Genomic DNA, 23,893 nt, shown 5'->3' with positions numbered 1-23,893 from the left:
TATAATATTTTCTATTTCTATAGGTTTCTCGAAGGAAAACATAATTCATTATCTCTAAGTAAACCTCTTCTAAACCTATCGTCTGTCCATGTATTTAACAAACCTATTCTCAAACACTCCATAACTCCATGAACTCACAGAGGATAGAGACAGAAAATAACCAATAGTGTAAAATTAAGTGTAATTTAAAAACTTTTTTTTGATGTACAACTGATGCTTTATTACATACTTTCTTTTGAAACTGTCTTTAGCCAAAATAATTTTTTGTTTGTTTAAAAAAGCATTGTGTGCCGTGTTTGGTTTCTTCCTATTTCTGATTACAACAATGGACAAAGTCACGTCAGATGCATGCATCTATATCCCACTCTTAACCCGAATTACTTGACTTTACTAGAAAATTGCACGGAAACCTGTTGTCTTAAACCATTTAAGTTTTTACACAAGGTGAAACTAGAGATCAAGCATAACACATTAAGTGGATGCAGTAGACAAATCAAGTTTACATTAGTAGTCTTTACTTAAAATCATTAGTTCACATATTTATTTTTATTTGGAGTGTACGTTGTATAAAATAACTATTTTATGTTACACAAATGTTATATTTATGTAATGTCTTATACTATTTTGAGATTTATTGTAATAAATGCATTCTGTCACATAAATTGGAAGGGAAGAAAATTAAACCATTCATTTCAATGTTCCAATGTTTTTTTTATTAATTGTTGACGACAAAAACAAAACAAAACAACAGGAAACACTTCAATGTAATAAACTTGTCAACCAAAAGACAAGTAAAAATAAGAATTGAAACTGCTTGCAAGTCCAATCAGAATGCACATAGCTTTTATCACGGTTTCAATGTTGTCCATCATAACTTCTTCCTCAATGATGATGTTCAATGCCGCTTGATTGAGACGGAGAGAAGACGAGAGCACAACACCTTCATGCTCAATGAGGAGGATTCTAATGTCCAGATGGCAGAATGAGTCATCGTCATTAGAGTCCTAACATAAAGAGCACAATCATGACATTTCTCATTAAATAACCATCAATAATGTTAAGCAATAGAGTCTAGTCATGAGACAATCAAACACATGAGGGAATGTGTGAACTGGTTATGACTGCTGGAGTATATTAAAGAGATAGTCTACCCAAAAATAACAATTCCGTCATCACAATGATCGTGGGCCCAAAGCCATTACATATTTAAAACAGTAATATCCTATACTAAACCTAAACTAATCTCGACAAACTATATATCATTTGAAAGTTTACAATCTCTAGTTTTCATATTTGGTGACTGATTTTCAAAATAAATTACAGAGGAGCCGTAATTTATCAATTTGCAACAAGAATATTTTCATATTCCTAAGGTGTGTTCAGACCTTTATTTTGAAATAGCAATGAACATGAAAAATCATGAAAGAATGGTAGAAACTTCCCATATTACTTCTGAATAGAATGTCTACTTCATAAATTGTATTAAAATTGTGGAAATAATGGTTCAGATCACTCAAACCACATATGGAAATGGAGGTGCCCTTATATGGGCAGAAATGGAGTCAGGTTGTCACCTAGTAAAAAAATGTGGTACTGTGCCCAAACAAAATCTTACTGAAACCTCTTTTTTTGAGATATCAACCTAAATTTTGAAAAACAACTTGTTCAGATTTTTGACATTTTTTTGCAGTTTTAGAGTCGCCCAGGTTTTAAAAATATATATTTTATATAAAATATGAATAATAAAATGTTTTACATTGTACATTTCCATAAACTCAAACTTCTATAACTTTTTTTCTGTTTCACTTTCTTAATTTATTTAACTTCTACAAAAATCTGCCAAATGTCTTCTTTAAAACAAGACCAATTGTACGTCTATACTCCAAAGCATTCTTTAATCACAACCATTTAAGTTCAAAATGTGCATTTTCCTGTCTACTCAAAAAAAAAGGGGGGTGACAGTTAACAGGTTAAAGCACATCATTTATGGTAAACCCAGAAGCTTGTTCATGCATCACACACCAGAACAAATCCCATTGGTTCTCATTCCTCACGCATGTTTTCTGTGTTACATACGTGATGTGCTCTATGAATGTGTGTCATTTTTTTACTTTAGATATATAGAAGTAAATCTGTTCATCATATAAAGTGATTTGGATTAAACAGCTCGATTAATTTTACGACGCCTTTAAGACCGTTTTGGATCTTTAACGTTTTGGTTAAATTGACTTTCTCAATGGAGAGACAGAAACTTATCAGGTTCCATTATAAATGGAAAAAGGGATAGTTCACCTAAAAATGAACATTTGCTGTTAATTTACTTAAAAGTTCGTTAGGTTATTACTATAAATGGAACAAATAAACATAAGTGACAAACATATCAGTAACATATCAGTGACAAACTAGCATTCACTAAAAGCAACATGCTACTGTTAAAGGGATGGTTCGGAGTAAAATCAACCTAGGGTCCTTTGCACCATGACCTCGAGCCAAACACCCCCCGAGAAGGGGTCTTGCTACTGCTAACCCGGACGTCGACGTCACTTCAGTGGTTTGGGAAAAGCACGTAAAAGTCCTGGCAGAAAGCAATGCATAAGGATGCCTTAAACCATTTAAGTTTTTACACAAGGTGAAACTAAAGAGATCAAGCATAACACATTAAGTGGATGCAGTAGACAAATCAAGTTTGTATGTTGTATAAGTTTATAACTAGTGTATAAGTTTGGTACAATTTCGAGCATTATTAGTGGGGTAATTTACGAGATACATCATAGGATCCATTAGCGCTTGCACTACGCCATCCGGCTGATTTCTCTAAATAAGCTCTAACTTTAATAATATTCAACCAAGGGAAAAAAAGCTTCTGTGGGGTGTTTGGCTCGAGGTCATGGTGTAAAGGACCCTAGGTTGATTTTACTCCGAACCATCCCTTTAACCGCCTGAAACACTTCTTTGTTGGTAAACCAGCTAATGGTGCATATCCTGACACCTACTGGAATGGAGTGTGAGGCGTTAATATCAAGGGAAAATGTAAAAAAATAAAATAAATTACCTATATTTTATTATTTTGTATAATCATGTAACTGTTATATTCAGGAAATTAATAAGAGCTTTATGACCTTTATAAGAACTATTTAGCACATTCTCTAATCTCAGAGAGCCAGAAACACTAACGAAATGCTAACGTTATAGCTAAACTGTGAACATACAGAAACACACTTGCTAAAGTTATCGTAACTGTGAACTCACAGAAACACCTATTTAAATATTAACATTACAGTTAAAGCTGCAGTCCGTAGTTTTTCCTCTTGTTTGCCATCTCTGTTCGAAATCTGCAATTGCAGTTATTCGCAGAATGATCAACTTTACATGGGTTTTGCCTCGGCACGGCACAGCGCTGATGAATCCAATGTTTTGAGGAGAATATGTGGCTGTCAGTCGCCGCCGGTGTGGATACTGTCATTCGCAATCACAGATACTACTTTTTGGAAGTATGACCAACATAAGAAAAAAAAAAGCATTGCAGTAAATCGCGCTGATAAAATCTAACGATCGCTTATCATATCACGCCAAACCGTGCAAATTATACTTTGTTCTCAAATTGTTAATGTTAACAACATCAGCATTGCGTGACTACATTTAATGCCCTTCCGATATTTATCCTTGTTTTCGCATGGGCCGGGTGCAGTCTCTTTTTTTCTGTAGCCACTCCGAAGTCCGAAGTCCATTTTACAGCGGGTGAATCTCCAGTTACCGTTTGTCGTTTGAACCTTTCTGGATCCGCCATCAAACTGATAAGTTTAATTATATCAAGTGCTGTGTACTAGCCGAGACTCTTCTTCATGTGTACAGATGTGACGTAATGACGCAAAGACGTGCTTGAATTTCCCACAGAAATCCACCAGTGCCACTGGGATTAAAAACATTATTACAAGCTTACCGTTTTGAATCGAGCTAAGGCAAGCAGTTTTGAACACTGGCTGGTTATGTCCTTGCTCAAAAAATTATTTTGGATAATGTTTAACCCCAAAAAGTTACGGACTGCAGCTTTAAACTGTGAACTGACATGGAAAATAACGTCGACTGGTGTTATGAGATTTTTATTTCTGAAATGTTCTGTTTCAGTGGGCAGAGCTCATATTAATATTCATGAGTTTCCCGGACATGTGCGTAGAACTAGGGCTGTTCAATACAGGTTTTTTGGAGTAGACTCCGACTACAGTTAAAACCACATACACTCCCTCATTCATTAATATAACATCAGTTAAACTAAAGCTGGCACGGAGGAATGTATAATTACAAACTAAAGCCAATATGACTTTTATCTATTTTTAAAGTAAGCTACATGTAGGATAAATGTATGTGGCAAAGTTTCTGCGACAGTTCTTTGACAAGGTGTAATACGTCAGTGTCCGCATTCCTCGCTTCATTTCTTTCACTCCTTGCTTATCTAACTTTCATAGGCACTCAACTGCCATGCACTATATAGGGATTAGAGAATCAGTAAACAAGTGATAGATTTCGGACACAGAAACAGAGTCAGTATGAGAGTAGATTCCTGTGCTGGAGTCGACCCCGACTCTGGGGCTGCGTCCCAATTCAAAGGCTGCATCCTTCGAAGGCCGGACTTTAATATTCATATCATTAGATATTTGAGTAACCTGAAACCCAGTACTTGCGTTTAAAAGTGTAATTCGTGAAGGATCCATTGCTGCTTCCCAATTCAGAGGCTGCATCCGACTGAGTCACCGTGGCACGACGAAGGCTGATCCAATTCTAAGCCTCCTTCACATGCAGCCTCCAAAAGTGTCCTTCGTTTCCTGTGAAATGAAGAATACAACAGATGGATCATTCGCTGCCTTGCCTCGTTGTGGAACTGTTGTATTTTATTTTCTGTAACAAAGATTCATATGTATGCATTGACATTAACTAATAGGGTCTTATTCTAAAGTGTGACCAATATTTGAAATGTACCAATGAATGTACAGTACAAAAAGTTCAGAAACGTACATCCACTTGGTACACTTACAAGAGTAGGAAGATGAAGACAGATCAATTAGGGAATAATAAGGTAACATGATGCATGATGTTGTGTACCTCCACAGCTCAATAGCTGGATTTGGCCAGTCCGTCGGGCCTGAGAGTCGCCTTGAGAGGTAAGAAATCTCAACTTGAGCTCCCAAGCTGAGCTCAACCAGAGCCTGACAATAAACCTACATTAATATTAACCATACAAACTACAAATTAATAAAACTAGAAAAATAAAACTGTGAAAAGACTGTTAATAATGTTTTATTTAATATTTTTTATAAGGGTGGCCCGATTATGATTTTCTATTGCGGATTCCAATTTTTTTCAAGCAAATTGGCCAATTCCAATAGCTGACCTTTTTTCCTTTAAGCAAATGTATTTGTTGTTTATTTGCTCTATAACATCTGTCTCCAGCCATTTGAAATGTAATCATGATGCAAACAAAGAGGCTACACACATGTAGCATGATAATTTTTTTTTTTAATTTAAATTAGATTGTATAATTTCAAGATTTAAAGCAAAAACAAAATGGTCTGACTTTTGTTTTGTGAAATTATGCTAGAAGACACCTGCACAAAACAAAAACAGCAGACGGACTGAATGAAAACGCAAATTCACTTTCTGTCAGTAGGTGGCGCTTGGAAAAAAATGTCTAGGCTATATATAGCTATGCCACTTTATTATTTTGTGCATTTCCCCTTTAAGAGCATTTGCATTTCATTGCATTTTGTGCATTTCCCCTTTAAGAGCCACTATCCAAATTTACATAAGGCGTGATTTCAGAAAACATTGGTTCCACACGTTTTGTTGGCTTTTTGGTGAGCTGTAATGGTTTGTTTTAGTTGTATGCAGTTGATATGGAGACGTAATATGACGATTTAATTGAATTGAATGTTTATTGAACGTTTGTTTTGTTTTTCAAATGCACTTTTTGTAGTAAAAATATACTTTTTATAGTGAATCATAACTCGTCAGCGGCAGGTGCAAACAGCGCAGCTGCCTGAGAAAATCCCTGGCAGCTGGAGATGCCACCGGAAGTGCCGCTGCCACATTTTGCGCCAGACAGAGCCCGTCTACGGAGAACCTGCCAGCCTGGCCACTCCCTATTAATTAAGTCCTATTGTACCGAATTTTGGTTGTAGTTCCACCAGAGTTCCACTGGGGGCGATCGCCCATGAGTGCAAAATGAATGGGAGTCTATGGAGCTAGATGGCTAAATTTGTCTCTTTCACCCGATTGCTGTTGAGAAATCTCAGATTTGATTGTTTTGCAAGTTCAACATGGGTTATAGGTCGAAAGTTGAATGAACGAGTACTTATGTCCTTTCGATTTCTTACAGGTTGAGTTGTTGTTGCCCATAACACGCTAGCATTCTGCTAATGAACGCTGATTGGTCAGTGAAGGACTGATTACGACCAGAGATACCGCTTGATGGCATCGTGGCATCCGAAGCGGGACCAGAATCAAACACAACAAAAACTCTTCTAGCACGTGTATTTACCTGTGTCAGCTGTGTTGTGTGTTTACCTGTGTCAGCTGTGTTGTGTGTTTACCTGTGACAGCTGTGTTGTCGATGCCTCGAGAGAAAAGAAAGTGCGAAAGCACCAAAGTGACTGAAGGATTGCCGTAAAGCAGTATCTCTGGTTGTCCGATGTGTATGACGTCATTGACATTTTAAAATACTTTTTAAAGCAAATAAGTGACTCTAAAAAATCTAACACCCATCAATATGTAATTTCTTTGCATCTCCTTTCGAATACAACATTCAAATTACTAGACAAAAAATTATATCCTGAGAAAAGTGGATTTTGATGGCTATAGCTCCATAGACCTCCATTCATTCTGCACTCGTCCTGTGAGCGCCCTCATATGGAACCAGAGTGGAACTGCAACCAGTTCAGAAGCCGGAAGTTTACTGAGAGTGGAACTTCTCCCCTTATTAGACATTCTCTGCGCCAGACCTGCTGGTTATAAAGCATGGTAAGGTACAAAGGAAAAGCACAACGAAATGAAATTAATGTATACGACTAGTTGAAGTTTTCTGTGCTTTATCCTAACATTACACGAAGTAAATGCCTGCATTAAGTCAGGGACCACAAAACATGCAAACGAATAAAAACATTATAAACTGACACTGTCATATTTACCTTTTTTGAAATAATCCATTACATCATTACACCTGCTGAAACTCAAGCAGCATGAACTAAAAGCAAGCTCTTCTCGCTTGGAAAATTTGCTACTGTCACAATTTCTCTCCTCACACCTCTTTCATTTGGAATAATGGAAATATAACTGTTTCAAATAAATCTTTGTTTTTAACAAATTGGTTCAACAGAGACATTAATCATCTTATAAAACTGTTTGACAGCTCTGGGAATCTCTTAACTTACGAACAATTCATGTCAACTTACAATTTTCCCGTACTGTTTAGGGAATTTAATTTAGTTATTAAAGCTATTCCTGTAACACTTCGTCAACTTATCAAATGTCATATTTGTTACAATTCCTTATCTGTGACAAACCCAAATTTAATTTTAGAAGGTGTTGAGTTAATTGAGAAAAAATGCAATAACAAGCATATTTGTAATATTTTCCAAAAACAAAACAAAATATCTCCTAGAGGGAAATTTTTCTGGAACTCTAAGATTGAAAATATTGATTGGAGAAGAGCTTGGTTAAATCCTTTCAAATACTGTATTAATAATAAAATTAAAGAAATACACTTAAAAATTCTGCATACCATTTATCCTTCTAAATCTTTAATATCAAGATTCTCTGATATTGATGATATGTGTTGTTTTTGTAATAATGAGAAAGAGATACTGACTCACTTATTTTTTGACTGTAATGTCGTGAACAAGTTTTGGACTGATTTGGCAGAATTCATATTTAATCTGATGAATATTAATTACTGCTTTACCTTAAAGGATGTTACCTTGTATTATGAAAACAAAAGCAATAAGGATCTGGAATTTATTGTTAACCTTTTTATTTTATTAGCAAAATTTCACATACATAAACAAAAATTTCTTAATTCATCTCCTATGTTAAATTTGTTTTGCTCTGACTTTGATTTTTATATTTCTTCTATAAGACTGTAAAAAAAAAAAAAAAGTCTGTGAAATATTTAAAATGCTATGATAGGCTACACTCTTTAATACCCCTGATATTTTGTAATATCTTTATTTGTTAAAATTGAATGTGAGATATCCTTTTTCTGTTTTTATTTTATTTTATTTTATGTATTTATTTATTTTTGTGTTATTTTCTGTATGTTACCTTCTCTGCAATAAAAAAATAAAAAAATAAAAAATAAAATAAAAATAAAAATAAATAAAAAGCATGAACTAAAATTATCAGTTCCACATGCATGCCCTGGAAACTCATGAATATGTATGTGCTCCGAGTCCGCCCTCTGAAACCAAAATATACCATAAGATACTGTCACGTGATGTGCTACTGGAGAAGATTGCCCTTTTAGAAATACAATTAATAGGGGAAAGATTGGCAGTTAACATAAAATTGATATAAAATGGACGTTCCATAGTGGCCCATAACTTGTCTCCAATTGGTCAAGTACGGTAGTTCTAATAAGTCTCCAAAAATAACTATATATATATATAAATTGTTATTATTATTATTATTTAAATATTATAAATAGTAAATAAATAAAATGAATAAATGTTAACAATGACAATTTAATCTAATTCATGTATTTTGTTCATGTTATTAATAATAATTGTAATAATAACAGATATTATTATTATTATATTTCGATAAATATAAATAGTTATATAAATATAAAAGTGAGTTAAATAGGTTATTTATGGGGTGTGGGTGGGCTTAAAACATGTTTACATTTTTACATTAAAAAAATTACATTTTCATTACATTCATTTCAATCATAGAGATTTCAATCTTCTCCAGTAATATTTATAATTTTTAAGTATTCAGTATTTTTTTAAAACGGCTGGTCACATGGCACCTGTTACTTTTTACTATACAGATTTGAGGTTGACCAATCACAGTCGTCTCTGATCATTGGCTAGAGACGCTTATTTAATCATTATAGTGAGAAAGTTCCGAGAGTTTCCATTTGTACGACAGCTTCTGAACCCATACAACTAATAGATTTAATCGGTTATACTTTATAACTCGCATACATTTCCAAAAAGACAAAAAAGTCCCGAATATTGCATAAATGGAGCATTCGTGTTTTTGAGCCGATGAGCGCCCTCTGGTGGAACATTGAAGGATTGTTTGTGTGACAGTTCTGATGTTTTCCTCTAGTTACGTGATGTAAGGAAGTACAGGGCATATAAACTAAAAAAATATATGCCTGTGAGTTTGATGTAATGACAAACCATGGTTTCACATTATTTTTATTTTTATCGGCCGTCGCCATCGCTACATTTAGGGACGAACAAGAATTCTGTGAGAATGAAAGTTGTAATGAAAGAGAGTTCGATAAGAGTCACTTTTATAGCAATGTGAAACACTGTGGAGAAATACCACTGGCATTATCACATAAACTACTAGGTAAGATACAGATACGAGTGCCAACATGCTATTGTACACGTTGACTATGTTTTAATAACTTCTGTGTGTTTTACAGATGCTCTGCCTCTTGATGAGGTTGATGGTAATGTTATTCGTACTGTGAAGAGAAGTGTGTTTTCAGAGTCTCAGCCCTCTCCTCTGAAAGAGCCCCTGACACTGGCTGCTGTGTCACAGGTCAATAAACCCATCCACTCATCATCATTTACAGAGAACTTGTGCTTCACTGCAGTCAAACCTGGGGATATTGTTGCAGTAACTGTGTATAATTTATGAAACAGAAAAATACAATGGAGCTAGTGCCATCTAACCACCAGTCAAAAGTTTGGTCACACCCACCCATTCTTTATCATTTTTCTTGTCCACATTTTAAAATAGTAATAAATTAATCATCATCATCACTACCAATAACATTGTCGTCGTCAGCATAATTTTGAACTTATTCAGGCTGTTGTTACAAAGAAGTACACTTCATCATACTTTTAAAAAGAGAAATTATATGAAAATAATATAGGCTACTTTAAAAGAATATACTTTGGTGCAAACTGAATATAATGTTTCGGACACTTAATTGCATCATGTTAACTGAAATTAAATGAACATTTATTATAGTTTGTTAAGAAACGGTCATGAAAGTATACTCGTTAAGTGGCTTTTTATTTAATTAATTTTGTATTATCTGCAATAACTGTTTTTTAAAAGAAACATAGTTTTCCATTTTTATTTTTAACACTTATTTTTTACAAGGGTGAAGCAGATCACTTAAAAAAATAAATAAATTTGAACCACCCAACTCCTCAAATAAATGTCTACTTTAGGTTGTGGGCAAATTATTTTTTAGCTATTATACTCTATATATATATAGCTATTATATAATGCTAGCTTCAAAATTGGACCAAACACTTACATACCAATAGAAACACTTTATCATACATTTATTTAGTCACAAACAGTTCATTTATTGTATTGAGTTAATAAATTCAGTTAATTCATTTTTTTTTGTTTTTTTTGTCAGTTATACTTTTATTAATTGATTCAGTCATAAAGCTTTTAATCAGCTAATGAACTCGTGGGCCACTTGGACTCTTTACAGAACCACCAGTGGTCTGAGGATCACAGTCTGAGAAAACTGCTTTAAAACCAAACTGGACCATGGTACCACCACAGTACTTTTGTGTAAATGTTGTTTCTGCATATATTCAGGCTCTTTTGTGTATTTCAGGATGTGTTGAGGAATATTTTGGATCTGAATGAGTCTGTGATTCAGAATGAAGAGTTTGTCCGTTGTGTCAGTGGTGGGAAACTGTTTCCTGGCTCTGTTCCACTGGCACACAGATACGGGGGCCATCAGGTAAAACTGACCGTCACTTCAAACCCGACAGCGATGGCGTAAGACAACCAGAGCAAACATGTCAACCATGTGTTATTATTATTATAGTTTGGTTATTGGGCCGGACAGCTGGGGGATGGAAGAGCACATTTGTTGGGTGAATACACAAACAGGTAAAATCATCCTTTTCCATCAGCGTTCAACACAAATCATCAGTTGTTATTGTCAGATGTGACTTTTCTGTTGTAATGCATGTCAACTTTCCCATAATGTTGTTTAAGATTAAAGAATGGAAAGTGTGATCTATACTTACTGGTTTTTCAGCAAATAGATGATTCTGGCATTTTTTAAATCTAATTCTCACTTAATGCTTAAACATGCGTCTGAACAATGACATCTCTCAGTTTAGAACTGACAAGTGTTAACCGTTAGAGCGGTATACAATCTCTCTTTTATCCAGAAAGGGTGAAAGATGGGAAGTCCAGTTGAAAGGCTCAGGAAAGACACCGTACTCAAGGTGAATATCAGTTTCTGCTGCTCAATATTTTTGATATGCTTTTTAAGTAATTCTGAGATATATTTAGTTGTAAATGATCTTACATTATGACTCATAGTGTGTGATTCTCTGTCTGGCAGGAGTGTAATGGTTATACTGTTTACTGTACATGATGTTTTGTGTGCAGGTCTGGTGATGGACGGGCTGTGATTCGCTCCTCTGTGAGGGAGTTCCTGTGCAGTGAAGCCATGCACTTTCTGGGAGTTCCTACCAGCAGAGCCCTCAGGTACACACACACACACACACACACGCACACGCACACGCACACGCACACGCACACGCACACACACGCACACACACACACACACACACATATACCAGCAGAGCCCTCAGGTACATATGGACATGCACAAGAAGAGTAATATATGTATTTATCACATTCAAATGTTTGGTGTTGAATATTATTATTTTATTTATTTATACCTTTTCCATTTTTTTTGCCTTTATTGTTTGTCAGTCTGGTTGTGAGTGAGGAACCTGTTTGGAGGGATCCGTTTTATAATGGCAGTGTCATAAAAGAAAGAGGTAAAATACGATCAGATTTGGAAAAATCGAGTAACTAAGTTCTTTATCCTCCTCAGCTTTATGTGATTGTTCTCTGTATCTATCAGGAGCGGTTGTTCTGCGTCTGGCCAAGTCCTGGTTTCGTATCGGTTCACTGGAGATATTAACTAGAACTGGAGAGTTAGATGTCCTACGGTATATTAACTTTAACTTTGGAGAGTAATATTTTTTTCTCACTCTTATTTGCTTTTTAATTTCTTTTTATCTTTTATTTTCAGGACATTGTTGGACTTTGTAATTAAAGAGCATTTTAAATCTATAGCAACAAATGACCCTGACAAGTATGTGGTGAGTATCTGTGTCTCTCTGCTGTTTAGCTGTAATACAAGATTATTTTATATTGTCTGATCAGTCTCACTATATTTGAATGGTTTTCATGTTGTGTGAAGGTGTTTTTCTCTCGAGTGCTGAATGAAACGGCACATTTAATCGCCCACTGGATGTCGGTTGGTTTTGCTCATGGTTAGTTCACTCTGCTTTACTTGTTTAGTTATCATATAGATTTATCATTATAGATCAAGCTTAATACGCAACATGCACAACATCATGATCTGCATCTTCTCACAGGAGTCTGCAACACAGATAACTTCAGTCTGCTTTCTATCACTTTTGATTATGGCCCATTTGGATTTATGGAATCATATGACCCAAGTATGTAACTTAAACTTTCATAATATTAGCAATCATCTTCCTATACGTTTAGTTTTTAAGCTTTTTGTCATATAACATTTCACACACACACACGCACGCACGCACGCACGCACGCACGCACACACACACACACACACACACACAGACACGCACACACATACACACACACACACACGCACACACACACACACACACACGCACACACACACACACACGCACACACACACAGGGACTCTGTATATTAACCCTACCCCTAAACCTATGAGGACACAGGAAGTGTGAAGATGTTTACGTTGTCATTATACACATTTGTGTCCTCCTAAACCATATACGAGAACACACACACACGCATACATATATATATATATTATATATATATGTATACAATACTGCAAAAGTGGAACATTGTATGAATAGTAAGCTACTTTAGATCTACTATAAATTTTGTATATAGGCTACTTACAGTATAATATACATGGGTTGAGGCCGGGGCATGATTAATTGCATAATTTTTTTAATCCATTACTTGTTTTATTTTACTTCATTATATTCTAATAAGTTAAAGTGAAACAGACAGCCATAATAATAACATATAATAATTGTATTGTTAAATGTGTGTTATTGCTACAGCATTGTTTCCTCTGTATAGATTTTGTCCCCAACACGTCTGATGACGAGGGCCGGTACAGTATAGGAGCTCAGGCTAATGTTGGCCTGTTCAATCTACAGAAACTTCTAGAAGCTCTGAAACCACTGCTGACCTCAGATCAGCTTTCACAGTAAGAGATCCTTTTATTTACTGTTGGTATTGGTCTGGAATAAATAAGGGTGATTCATGTCAATTCATTTACTTCAGATCTCAGCAAATATTGAGAGAGTATCCACAAATCTACCATCAAAGGTGAGCCTGTCATTAGACAATATAGATCACTGTATTCCTCTCTGAGTCATTCCTGATCTCACTTTACTGTTTCTGTTATAGATTTCATGAGCTGTTCAAAGCAAAGTTGGGCTTTCTGGGAAATGAAGAAAAGGATTCATATGTGATTGCATTTCTTCTAAAGGTAAATATTAGCTGGATTGTTTTTTTCTCTAATTGTACTATAATTAATTAATGTGATAAAGTTATTTGGCCATTCTCAGGAAATGGTGTCATTTGTGACAATAAAAAAAAGAAATAAAAAAAAGTAAGGAATCAGTAAGACACACACACACACACACACACACACACACACACACACACACACACACACACACACACACACACACACACACACACACACACACACATAATTTCATTATAAACTTTTTTAATTAGATAGTTTTTTTATTTTATTATTATATATTTAACGACCAAACTGTCAGAAATAGTCCAGTCCAGTAAAAGTCCAGTATGGAGTTAAATCAGTAGTAGATCACACAAATGGCAGCATTTCCTGAGAATGACCCATATAATGTTGTATGATGTGTGATGTGTTGAGCTAATGGAGGACACTGGAGCAGACTTCACTATGACTTTCAGACAGCTGAGTGAAGTGACCCTGTCCCGGCTTCAGAAGGGATCCTTTGCTCCGGTACGTTTCCTCTCCATTCACTCCCACAGCAGCCGCAATATCCATAATCATGATTTCAGTCCATTAACTGTGACTGTGTCTCTCTTGACAGTCTTTGTGGGCTCTTTCAGACCTCTCATCACACAAGCATTTCAGAGACTGGGTTCAGCTGTATTTACAGCGTCTGTCAAGGTAATGTTGCTGTAATGTAAACTCAAACTCTTTAGAGGATTAAAAATGAACATCACTTGATGTGTTAATCGTCTTCTTCAGGATAATGAGTGACTCAGATGAAGAACGGCAGCACAGAATGCAAGGTGTGTTTTTGTATATGTTATATGATGCAGTGTTATATATTATGTGTTTATATATTGTTACAGTAACACTACCGCTGAAATGTTCATGATTGGTAAGATTTGTTTTTGAAAGAAGTTTCTTATACTCACGAAGGCTGCATTTATTTAATCAAAAATACAATAAAAACAGTAATTTTGTATTACTATAATATATTATTATACTATGAGATATTATTACAATATAAAATAAATTATTCTATTTGAATATACAGTATTTGTGTAATTAATATATTTGTTCAGTTGAATGTAATTTATTCCTGTGATCATTTCTCCAGTCTTCAGTGTCACATGATCCTTCAGAAATCATTCTAATATGATGATTTGCTGCTCAAGAAACATTTGAAAACAGTTGAGCTGCTTAATATTTCTGAGGAAACCCTGATACATGTTTTGATTAATATAAAGTTCAAAAGAACAGCGTTTATTTGAATCTTTTGTAATATTATAAATGTCTTTATTGTCCCTTTTTATGCATCCTTGCTGAATAATATTATTAATTTCTTTTTTTTAAAAAAAGCCTTACTGACCGTAAATGTTTAAACGGTAGTGTGTGTTTTTTTACGATGTGTTATGTTGTATTTAATGTTATTAGTAATTTTTCTATTGTTCAGGAGTAAACCCACGGTATGTGTTGAGGAACTGGATGGCTGAATCTGCTATCAGAAAAGCAGAGAAAAATGACTTTTCAGAGGTATTATTACATGTGATGTCAAACTAATATACTGTCATGATCATGCTTATCATATATCTTAGAGTGTTTGCTTTAATATATTACTGTGAAATGAAGACTTGACAATTATACATACAATGTAACATCTTCAGACAGACCATTATGGCTTGTTGACAGTATGTTTGATGTATTTCTAGGTGACACTGTTGCAGAAGACTTTAATGGAGCCATTTATGGAGCAGGAAGAGGCTGAGAGAGCCGGATATGCCAGTAAACCTCCATCCTGGGCTCAGCAGCTGAGGGTCAGCTGTTCTTCCTAACTCAGGGTCGAATGAAAAAAAAAAAATCATGAATTTCAGCATCATTTGAACCAAAAATATTGTTTATGACATTGTAATCACACTTCCTAATGGATGATCTGATTGGAGGATGCGCCATGTTTGATGTTATATATGTACATATATGCATGTTATATATGGACATGGACATGGATGTCTTTTGTAATATTGCTGTTTCTGCATTTCTACAAAAGTGCAAAAATCTTTGCATCATGCATCTCGTTTACTCCTGTTTAACAATTAGGCATGTCAAAATCTGTTAAACAGTTAACTTTGCAAGACCTTATTTATTATGACATTCCATTAGCAATGATGATATAGCATATTTGTAATACAAATAATCTGATTAGGTGCGTAAGTACTAGGGTTGGGTATCGTTTCATTTTTAGCGATTCCGATTCCGATTCCGATTCTGCTTATCGAATCCGGTTCTTATCGATTCTTGTTTCCGATTCCAATATTTTTTGGAGGGAGAAAAAAGGGCAAATAATTGAAGAATAAATATTTCTACCTTTTATTCTTGCCAATTTTATGCAATAACCAATAAAATGGCTAAAGTGAAAGGAGTCTCTTCATATAAAGGTGTTGATTACATTATTACTCCAGCAGTAAGTGGCAAAAATCGACTGTTTTTTTTTTATTGAATTATTTATTGAAGAAGACTCGAGAGATTCGTTCAAAAACGGTGAATCATTCATTCATTAAACAAGTATTTATGAGATACTGAATTAATTAGTGTTTGAATTAATTATTCAAACTAGTTTAAAAAAAAAATAGACTATTATACTAAAAATGTTATTCTGAGTAGTTGTCTGATGTATGTAATCGTGATCTCCATTTTACACTAAACAAAAATTATTTTAAGCCACATAGATTCCTGAATTAGAGACCGTTCACATAAGCACGTACGGCCGTCTCCTTCTTTCCGCAAGCGCTTGCGCTCCCGTGGCGTCTGTCGTTGCTATGCAACCAACCATTTACTAGGCTACTAGATATATTTATGGAGATGAGAAATAAAAACCCGCCCTGTTCAGCTATGATCAGCTGTTCAGCCGAGCTTTTGATGTTACAGAAAGGTCGGTTGTTTTTTGTCACTTGACCTGCGCACCGCTTGCGCCATTCTGAAAAGTTTAGATGTTTTCATCTCGCCGAGGCATAAGCGCGCCTGCAAAAACGTGCGCCACGTACCGCATGCTCGTCGCGCCCACGGCCCATGTCGCTTCTATTATGAACGTGCTTGCCGCGCGCCTACATTTGAAATAACGGATAGTCAGGAATCGATACGAGGAATCGTAATGCGTGCGTCTTATCGAATACCCGGTTTTTAGAAATTTGTTACCGGTTCTAAAATGGAACCGGTTCTCGATACCCAACCCTAGTAAGTACAAAGTATTTACATATTTTAGTCTGGTGGTGTAATGCAAGAATATTAAACAACAAAATAATTAAAGATGTGTGTCCTAATGTCACGCCGAGAACTTGTTTGGCGGTCAGTTCCTCAGTCCAACTACAAAAACATGTCAATTAGCTCTATCTGTCTTCAAGATCATTGTTGACTGCGCTTTTTCAGCATTGCTGTCATCAGTTCTGACATGAGTTCGCCACCTGGGGGCGCTGTTTGTAGAGGTGTAGTTCTCTTTGGTGGAGCTGGAGGCATTTTTCTGATGGAGCCGGCGGATGGGTTGGCAGCCGGTGCAGGAGCTGGTGGTGGAGGCGGTGGTGGTGGAGCTCCACCTGCAGATGCAAAGTTTTGGGGACCAGGAGGAGGAGGAGGTGGAAGGGAGGTAATGGGGTCTGGAGGTGGTGGGGGGAGTGAGTCTCCCCCGTGAGGTGCAAAACTAGGAGGCGGTGGAGGAAGAAAGTCAGGGGGCAGCTCGGCATCTTCTGGAGGAGGTGGTGGTGGAGGCAGGTCATCCATGGGTGGAGGTGGGAAGGAGGATTGTGGGAATCGAGGTGGAGGAGGAAACTTGTTGACTTTGGTTGTGCTGGCAGGAGGAGCAGGGGGAGGAGGAGGCAACATGGGGTCGGGTGGTGGAGGAGGCAGGGTTTCCATTGAAGGCGGAGGTGGTGGGAAAGATGTTTGGTTGCCAGGACCCTTCAAAAACAAACCAAAAGTAGCATTCAGGAGCATTTCAGATAAATGATGAAATTACAAGGGGATTAAAACAGCTCTAAAGGAACCGTCACCCTTTGTGGAAAAGTAGTGTGCTTAATTTTACTGCTCTTGAAGTATACTTTAAATCTTTGAAGTATATTTAAAAATATATATTTTCAGATAATATATTGTTCATTAAATAAAAGGCCACTCTATGTGTATTTAAAGACACTGCACTTTCATGACTGTTTCTTAACAGAGTTTAGTGCAATTTTAAAAAGTGTACTTTGCAATCATGACAAATTAACAGTTATACTTTTTAAATTATGGTTTAGTAATCTTCTGCAGTACATTTATTTTGATATTGACAAACATACTAGAGCACATGCAAATTTGATTATAATTTCAACTGTAGTGTGTTATTCGTTAATACATTTAATGTTAATATATTTTAAATTTACCAATTGGCAACTTCATCATGACAAATGTGTAATTAAATATTGAAAACATGTCAAGTTTCAATAGAAATGATATATGTATATTTTAGTTTACTATAAATGCTTCTCAGTACATTCGGCAGTAAACTTCATATTTCATTGAAAGTAGAAGTAATTATGAAATGTTATAAAATTATGTACTTAAGTGTGTTAATAAATTTAAACTATATTTTGTTTAATTGCAATTAACATGCAGTTAAGTGTCTGAAAACATAATAGTTCACACTTCAGTATGGTCCATGAACTTATATTATTTATGGTATTATATTATGGTGTTCTTCATTACTAAGGCAACTGATAGATTTAGAGGTACCTTGGTGTCCTTTGGAAGCTGAGGAGCGTGTCCATTCGCAGCTTTGGCTGAAAGATAAGCACAAAAATGTCATCAAAATCCTTTAATATATCAAGATCTATGATACATTTTATAACAATCTATTTAGCTCATTATCTCTACCTTTAGGTGTAGGGGAGGGTGTGGATGCACTGGAGGAGGCCTGGATAGTGCGGTTAGCCCAGCTTCCAGTGCCGGCTGCTTTCCTCACAGCGGCTTTGTAGTTTTCATATAACTGCTTACCATACTATGACAAAATCATGACAAAACAAGACCGTTAATAAAGTAGAAGAACTTATTTTTTTTGACAAAGTAGACAGCTCACAATAGGACCCAACACAATACAGCTACAATTTACAGTATGTTTTTGCATTGTAAACTATAATTTATAATTTAATTTGCTGCAAAAACTTCAAATTAGTGTCTTCTTGCATTTATCATCATTATCTATTTTGGTTTTTGGTGTGTGGCCTGGTTTCTGCTCACCTTTGCAATACGTATCCCAGTCACCCACAGAGTCATGGTCAACTCATCATCACAACACAGATACTTGATGTATTGGGATTCTTTTTGAATTTGAGGATGCTGAAAGCAGATCACAGTGACCATATGAACATGACACACACCTGATATACACACCTGAGAAGGCCAAGATAATAACACTTCATTTAGCTGTATCCGCTATTGTTTCCCTGTCATTCTCTACAGATTTGTGGAACCATTCATTTTTCAGGGATTGAATCTTTAATCAATGTTTTTTTGTTCTCAAAACAACAAAGGGTTGGGTAACAACTTACTAGGGTTTTCAGTATTAGTTCATGCTTTGCTAATATTCATTTTTCTCCAAATGGACAGTTGGTGATATTAACATTGTTTTGATTACATATGTTATTGAGCTGCAGTTGCATAGCAGAGACAGTGGATGACACACTAAAATCACAATTTGATTGCCAGTGCCCCTCATGCCACACTTTAGGATTAGTCCTAATATTGCTAAAATGAACCACAAAAATCTTTTGCTTTATAATTTTGAATTATTTCAAACATACAAAGAATGTATGTCCCTTTTCTGTTGGGGTCGGGGTTTAATTGTGCATGTATTACATTTATTGCATTTTTTGCGTTTTATTTCCCAATTGCTTGACAAACATAAAACACAGCCCACCCTAACCTAATCATAGCCTGAAACACCCTTGATGATTTGTCATGCTTTCTTAATGAGATGACTGAGATAACAAATGATTTTATGTGGGGAGGGAAAGGAGTTAAAATAGCAAGGAAACATTAATTGCAAGTTATAAAGAAGGAGGATTAGGATTGATTGACTTAGAAGTTAAAAAGAAGGCCATAAGGGTAAAAACGATGAAAAAGTATTTATGTGATAAAGTGGAGTATGGATGGAAAGGTTATATGAAGGATGTGCTGGACAAATGTAGTGGATGTGGGGAAGAAGGGCTTTTTATGGGATTGAAAAAGCCGATGTATGACAAAATGCCGCTGTTTTATCAGGAAGTGCTAAGTGTGTGGGCAGAGGTCATATACAGAAATATACAGTATGAGTGTGAAAATATAAATCAAGTTTTAAAACAACCGATATTTTTATATCCAAATTTTAGAATGAAAGAGAGAGTGTTTTATGACAAATTGTATATGAAAGCAGGAGTGAGACAAGTTAAGGATATAGCATATGATGTAAGAGGGTTCTTACCTCATAGAGCCTTATATGATTGTGTTTCGGAGTGGGATGATGAAATCGAAATGTCAAAAGTGGACTCGATGTGTGAAAATATTAAGACAAGTCTGCCCAGAGCCTGGGTAGAGAGTATTGAAAATGAAACTGTTAAACCTGGGGAATGGGGATTGCCAGATTTGTATTTTAGAGTTTGTGGTTGCGCAATAAAGACTCTGGATATATGCGGTACAAAGAAATCTCCTCTCACAATAGGCCAATGTCTGGGTATCTGAGAGAAAAACCTGGGCTGCGTTTCCCAAAGCATTGTGAGATAAGTTGATCGTAGAGGACATTGGTGGCAAATGGTCTTCACGATCAACTTCACAATGCTTCTGGGAAACGCAGCCCTGGACTGGAGCTCAGAGCCACTGCAGAGAGAATTACACAGAGCTGGCCAGTGAAATGAGACAACAGATACTCACTGTCACACATGCCTGGTATTATTATGGTTACAGTTATAATGCATGGATTGATTTGCACAGAAACAGAGTTTGATCAGATCAGAGAAGCTCTTCCTGCACATATTCAAGGTAATGTTCCACAATGGTTTCAGTGTCCCAGGACAGCAGTGAGCTCAACACTGCACAGCTGTGTCTTTAAAACACTTTGGCCAGTGGACAAATGAGAGCTACTTTTGACAGTTTGCATTTCCTCTATTACAGTGGTGAGATATTATACCTTCTATAATAAGAATAAATGAATAAACATCATGTTACACACAAAAACAAGCAAACTGTAAATTCAATAATCTTTTATGCTCTGTCTTCTGTTTGCTTTCTTGTGAACATGATGATCATCAGATTGACCCATCATTTCAGATGAATATGATCATTTTGTGCAGGCTAAATAGGTCTTCATCCAAAATGAACGTTATCTTATTACATTCAAATTATTATGTAAATACACTGTACAAAAAACAGTTTTTTTTTTTTTTAGTGATCGGTGATGGGACCGAGAGTGAAACTTACAAGTGTAGAATAGGTTAAAGAAAAACAATGTCGCAATGTGAAACCATCATGAAAGTTTAAATAATTAAGTAACAAAACAAATTTTCAGTTCAAGAAGAATTTCTTAGATGATGACTTCCGAGCAACTTCACCATTGATAAATGTAAAACCAGTTCATAAGAGACATAAGGGTGCATTCCTGTACACAAAGAAAATGTATTAAGGTTTCATGCTTTTTCAAACTGTCTTTGGATCTGAACCAAAAGTAAAAAAACAACAACAAACAAACAAAAAAACTTGCAGCTGCACATACAGAAAAAAAAAATATATATAGTAATGTCACAGTCTCTGTGTCTTCGGTCTCTGTGTCTTCGGTCTCTGCGTCTTCGGTCTCTGTAGCGGCTCCTTATTCACCATCAGCTGATCCTTAAACTACAATTAAACACACAGAGTCACATATGGAGTATGAGACATTACTGCGGTCACATCACATTAGTAGATTCATTTCAGAACAAACACAGGCAGAGATACATACAGAGTACATTAATATTACAGCCAGAGATATAAAGGTGAGGAGAACATCAGAGCTGTTGTTCTGCACGCGGGAGAACGACAAGATGAAGAAGATCCTGATCAAGACCATTGTGAACAGATCATCGTGTCAGGACCACTTCCCACTTACCGTCGTGGAAACGAAAGGTTCAGTCGATTATTCGCATTATATGAATGATGTGATGAACAGAAACTACTCTCTCAATTAATTGTAATCTTTTCTGGGAGTGATCTAGATTCTTCTGTGACAATGTCCTGCAGCCGAGAGTCAGAGCGGACCTCCTGTCGGACAACATCTATGTACTAACTGATTAAATGATAATACGGCATATGTAGTCCATTCCATAGAGACTGTGTGTGTTCTCAGAATAATGAGAACAAATAATGTTTATTACAGGATCTAAATAACTGAGCAGTTAAACTCGCTGTTCTCCAGAAAAATCCTCCAGGTTTTGCACATTTTTAGGTTTTCCAGAATCTTCTGCATATTTGACACCTTTCCAACAATGACTGTATGATTTTGAGATCCATATTTTTACATTAAGGACAATTGAGTGACTCGTACACAACTATTACAAAAGGTAAAAACATTTACTGATGCTCAAGGAGGAAACGATGTATTAAGAGCAGGGGGTGTAAACTTTAAACAGGATTATGATGATGTGTACATTTTGTTTAAAGATCATCTTTTTTTTTCATTCAGTACTGCCCTTCAGAAGCGAATACTTCCCGGTTTCACAGAAGACGAAATAATTACAATTTATCCTGTTCATGCAATTTAAAAAGTTTACACACCCCAGCTTTTATTGCATTGTGTTGCATCAGTAAAAAAAATATATATTAAACTAAAATACTAAAATATTAAACTAAATAAAAAAAATTTTCTTCAAGAAATACTGTGTAAAACTGATGTTATTAAAATAATATGCAGGGGAAAACCAAGTCCTATGTTTGGTGGACCCTTTGTGTTACAAACCTTATTAATATTCCAAAGTATTCTAAATTATTTAGATTAGGTTACAAAGCTTGTGTAATCTAACAAAATATGTTACAAATTACTGTATTTTGTAATCTTTAGTAAATAATCTACTTACAATATAGTGTCTCCAGTTTATAATGTGGATCATTCTTCAGATCAGAGAGAAGCTTCACGGCTGATTCTCCTAGTTTATTCCCAGTCAGATCCAGTTCTCTCAGGTGTGAGGGGTTTGATCTCAGAGCTGAAGCCAGAGCAGAACAACCTTCATCTGTGACTCCACAATCCCTCAACCTGTAGAGAACAATGACACACTCTTCACTCTCTCAGTTCAGATCAGTTTAGCAGTGAATCCATTATTAAAGAGAAAATACAAACTTAAAGCACAAATAAAATGTTTTGATGGATCATTGGACTGAGATCTAAAATGTCACAGAGCTCAAAACATGATTAATAAACATCTAGTCTTTAGATCTGTACTAATACAGTACGTATGGAGTAATGATTTGTTTTAATTGTGTAAACAATATTTTAAAAAACAGTCCCTGCAGAAAGATGAACGTGATGAACTGCAAGAATAAATCCAGCATGTTCTTCATTTCTCAGTTCTGAATGTGTTGAGATCGAGTCGGTTTAAAATCAAGAGACTGAAGTGTTGATTGTGATGTGACAGTGTGTATTTCAGTGACTCAGTCCTGCAGAATCATGTTCCTGAAGAGCAGCTCATGTGTTCAATCTGTAAGAATTGATCAATTAGGAAATGCCGGACAGTCTGTTTGGGGAGCACCCAGACCCTGAGAGGACAAAGGACCTCTCTGGAAATTACCATTTGAACTCAGCATTTGTGAGGCAAAGTTACACCTCAGAACACATCTCTCCTCCTCTTCCTCACTCCCCCTCTCTCATGCTGAGACCACATGTAAATCACCCAAGAAAATGTATAGTTTAATGTGAATGATTATCACAGAGTATTTTTCATGTTTGGTATCATTTAAAATGTCACAGTGCGACTGGTACAAATGTCTCGTTTCCAAATAAGTAAAACAAAAGGTAATAAGGTTTTTGAGAGTTTATGGATAACTAGCACACAAGGAGGGGTTGGCCTCTAGACAAATGGTCTCCCTACACCCAAAGGTGTAACCTCTGAATGCAAATTT

The 23,893-nt window shown here is 35.8% G+C and overlaps 3 protein-coding genes and 1 long non-coding RNA gene across 4 annotated transcripts in view; 1 reads left to right on the top strand and 3 right to left on the bottom strand.

Moving 5' to 3' along the window:
- Nucleotides 1-735: 735 nt before the first annotated feature.
- On the bottom strand, nucleotides 736-5,180 carry LOC309510253. Its single transcript, XR_014210280.1, has 3 exons — nucleotides 5,098-5,180; nucleotides 4,680-4,820; nucleotides 736-1,004 (listed from the first exon to the last, which is right to left on the bottom strand). It is a non-coding gene; the product is annotated as an uncharacterized lncRNA (long non-coding RNA).
- Nucleotides 5,181-9,386: 4,206 nt separating this feature from the next.
- The window catches only part of LOC309510264 (protein adenylyltransferase SelO-like), a gene marked incomplete at its 5' end in the record, with an annotated part of 82,863 nt that continues 68,356 nt past the window's right edge, over nucleotides 9,387-23,893 (top strand). Inside the window, 14 exons of the mRNA XM_082191277.1 lie at nucleotides 9,387-9,570; nucleotides 9,647-9,765; nucleotides 10,811-10,939; nucleotides 11,027-11,091; nucleotides 11,379-11,435; nucleotides 11,602-11,700; nucleotides 11,932-11,999; nucleotides 12,086-12,173; nucleotides 12,257-12,326; nucleotides 12,428-12,500; nucleotides 12,606-12,689; nucleotides 13,339-13,468; nucleotides 13,546-13,590; nucleotides 13,672-13,771. Coding sequence (XP_082047403.1) covers nucleotides 9,387-9,570; nucleotides 9,647-9,765; nucleotides 10,811-10,939; nucleotides 11,027-11,091; nucleotides 11,379-11,435; nucleotides 11,602-11,700; nucleotides 11,932-11,999; nucleotides 12,086-12,173; nucleotides 12,257-12,326; nucleotides 12,428-12,500; nucleotides 12,606-12,689; nucleotides 13,339-13,468; nucleotides 13,546-13,590; nucleotides 13,672-13,771 — 1,311 coding nt within the window. The remainder of the gene's footprint in view (nucleotides 9,571-9,646; nucleotides 9,766-10,810; nucleotides 10,940-11,026; nucleotides 11,092-11,378; nucleotides 11,436-11,601; nucleotides 11,701-11,931; nucleotides 12,000-12,085; nucleotides 12,174-12,256; nucleotides 12,327-12,427; nucleotides 12,501-12,605; nucleotides 12,690-13,338; nucleotides 13,469-13,545; nucleotides 13,591-13,671; nucleotides 13,772-23,893) is intronic.
- LOC309510260 (amyloid beta A4 precursor protein-binding family B member 1-interacting protein-like) lies at nucleotides 15,630-19,199 on the bottom strand. Its single transcript, XM_082191273.1, has 4 exons — nucleotides 18,980-19,199; nucleotides 18,653-18,776; nucleotides 18,512-18,558; nucleotides 15,630-17,701 (listed from the first exon to the last, which is right to left on the bottom strand). Exons 1-4 carry the CDS (start codon nucleotides 19,136-19,138, stop codon nucleotides 17,153-17,155), a joined length of 879 nt encoding a protein of 292 aa, XP_082047399.1. The 5' UTR covers nucleotides 19,139-19,199; the 3' UTR covers nucleotides 15,630-17,152.
- Nucleotides 20,680-23,893, bottom strand: part of LOC309510241 (NACHT, LRR and PYD domains-containing protein 12-like) — a 48,470-nt gene continuing 45,256 nt past the window's right edge. The window contains exons 9-10 of the mRNA XM_082191261.1: nucleotides 22,855-23,030; nucleotides 20,680-21,640 (exon numbers count right to left, since the gene is read on the bottom strand). Of these exons, the coding sequence (XP_082047387.1) occupies nucleotides 21,636-21,640; nucleotides 22,855-23,030 (181 nt within the window). The 3' untranslated portion in view covers nucleotides 20,680-21,635. The remainder of the gene's footprint in view (nucleotides 21,641-22,854; nucleotides 23,031-23,893) is intronic.

Source organism: Leuciscus leuciscus (genome assembly GCF_965113295.1).
Source record: "Leuciscus leuciscus genome assembly, contig: SUPER_11_unloc_6, whole genome shotgun sequence".
NCBI lineage: Eukaryota > Metazoa > Chordata > Actinopteri > Cypriniformes > Leuciscidae > Leuciscus > Leuciscus leuciscus.
This window is presented reverse-complemented; position numbering and strand designations above follow the sequence as displayed.

Excerpts from the sequence above, each read along its gene's own strand:
- LOC309510260 (XM_082191273.1), bottom strand. The coding sequence starts at position 19,138 with ATGGTCACTGTGATCTGCTTTCAGCATCCTCAAATTCAAAAAGAATCC. Across the intron at positions 18,559-18,652 it reads ACCCTCCCCTACACCTAAAG|CCAAAGCTGCGAATGGACAC; the intron begins GTAGAGATAATG and ends CTTATCTTTCAG. Across the intron at positions 17,702-18,511 it reads AGCTTCCAAAGGACACCAAG|GGTCCTGGCAACCAAACATC; the intron begins GTACCTCTAAAT and ends TTGTTTTTGAAG.